At 54.9% G+C, this 1,942-nt stretch overlaps 1 protein-coding gene across 1 annotated transcript in view; it reads right to left on the bottom strand.

The window, feature by feature from the left end:
- Positions 1-1,446: 1,446 nt before the first annotated feature.
- si:ch211-57n23.4 (immunoglobulin superfamily DCC subclass member 3) overlaps positions 1,447-1,942 on the bottom strand; it is a 22,087-nt gene continuing 21,591 nt past the window's right edge. Inside the window, 1 exon segment of the mRNA XM_061256050.1 lies at positions 1,447-1,521. Coding sequence (XP_061112034.1) covers positions 1,447-1,521 — 75 coding nt within the window.

Genomic DNA, 1,942 nt, shown 5'->3' with positions numbered 1-1,942 from the left:
GGAGGGGGAGGTTGAGGATTTGGGTCATGTGACGTTCAGTGGCTGGGGCCTTGCTCTGGAGGTCATCCAGGTGGGATGGGGGCAGTGGGTAAAAAGAGAGGTACAAGGACGGGGGTTTTGGTTGAGGTAGACTTGCTTAACCAGCATAATCGCAGGTAAACGGGTTCACCTGTATGGCTCGGACATTCGCGTCAGGCTGAGGTAGCTATCTTTGGAGGTACACAGCATTTGGCGGTGGTTTGGGGATGGGGAGGGTGTGTGGATTTTTTTGGGGGATGGGGAGGGCTCACCAACGGTTCCTCCACACCGGCCCGCCTCGAGGCCAGTGCGGTGAAAAAGAAACAATCACGACGACGATGCGGTTCAGCTTCTCCGCGCGGCGAACACGCCCGGCTCCCAGCGTTGCATTGTGGGTAAGGCTACGACTTTCCGAGGTCAAAGAGCGCGTGTTTCGGCTAGTTCTGCGACTGGTTCCAGGCCACTGTTTACGTAACCTAGCTTCGTTTCGGTGTAGTTTCGAACTCCGACACGATGTCTGTTCTCTTAGAAAAGGACAGTTAAACAGTTAAAAACTCTCCTACACCCTCGGTGCGACTGTACATTTGGCACGAGCTGAAGCATGAATAGTGCATTGAGGGCGTTTAGCGGCGTTACCGAGCTAAGCTTTCGCTAAAAGGGGGGGGGGGGTTTTGGTTACAGCGGCCGCTCCCTCGGTAACAGACTGTTTGGCCCGACGCCCGGGGCTTTCACGGGTCGGGACAGCAGGGGGCGCCGGCGAGGCGACGTCTCCTAAGGCTATCGTTTACTTTCGGCGTTTCGCGGACGCTACCGCGTCTCGGGTCGTTTCATAAAGGCGTTCAGCTTTGGTTCAAAGGAGGAAGAGGAGGAAGAGGAGGAAGAGGAGGGTTAACAGGACACAGCGTATGGTCCTTCCTCACGGTAAAGGGGTAGAGATTTCAGGGCACTTCGGCAGGGGCTGGATCTCAGTTGGTAATTCAATTCTTAAAAATGCTCTAGGCCAGCGGTGTAATACTCCAGTCCGGGAGGGCTGCAGTGTCTGCGGGTATTTGTGGTTTCAAATCTCAAATTGTGCCGAAACACCCCGAAAACCAGCAGACACTATGGCCCTCCAGGACGGCGGTTTAAACCTTCTGTTCTAAACCTTCTTGGGTCCAGAACCGACTAACACTTCTGAGGTATTTTGAGCATTTTGTGAAGCCAGTCTGCAGCCCTATAGCAGCTTCTGAGACAGCAGGGGGTGCTACACCCCCTAGCTTTTTGGGGGGTAAGGGCTGGACCCCTTGGGGGGGGGGGGGGTAAGGTCTGGACCCCCCAGGGGGTTTAGGGTGGGCGGGCCGAGGGAGGAGACCGTGGGGAGGTGAGCCATTATGAGGGGGTTTTGGGGCGGGGGGTTTGGGTGGGTTTAGGGGTGCGTTTTCCAGGCCGTTAGCCGGTGCCCGCTCCTGGCAGGCTGGAGGGGTGCTGCTCAATGAGCACCTGGCACTGCTTCCCCCCCACTCCCTGAGAGGCTGGGGTACCGTCTCGCTGAGAGAGCGAGAGACAGAGAGGAGGGAGAGAGAGAGAGGAGGGAGAGAGAGAGGGGAGGGAGAGGGAGAGAGAGGAGGGAGAGAGAGAGAGAGGGGAGGGAGGGGCAGATAAAGGGAGAGAGGAGGAGAGAAGACACAGTCAGGTTAGCCTTATACTCCCACCCCACCACAGCCCTGCTGAAATCCGTTTAGCTCACAGCGATAAACCCCACTTTTCCAAACTCTAACATAGACTTTATAACTCATCTCACCATAGTTCAGTATAAGGTTAGGCCGTAGGTGTACACTAAAAGAAAAGACCTATGAAGGACATGATGAAGACCTAAGGGTGGAAACATGGTGATAAAATACTGAATTTATGGAGTTTAAGTCTGTGCTGTTCATTCTTTTCTTTT

Source organism: Conger conger, chromosome 9 (assembly GCF_963514075.1).
Source record: "Conger conger chromosome 9, fConCon1.1, whole genome shotgun sequence".
NCBI classification, from domain to species: domain Eukaryota; kingdom Metazoa; phylum Chordata; class Actinopteri; order Anguilliformes; family Congridae; genus Conger; species Conger conger.
Note: the sequence above shows the minus strand (reverse complement) of the source record. Positions and strands in the feature narration are given on the sequence as shown.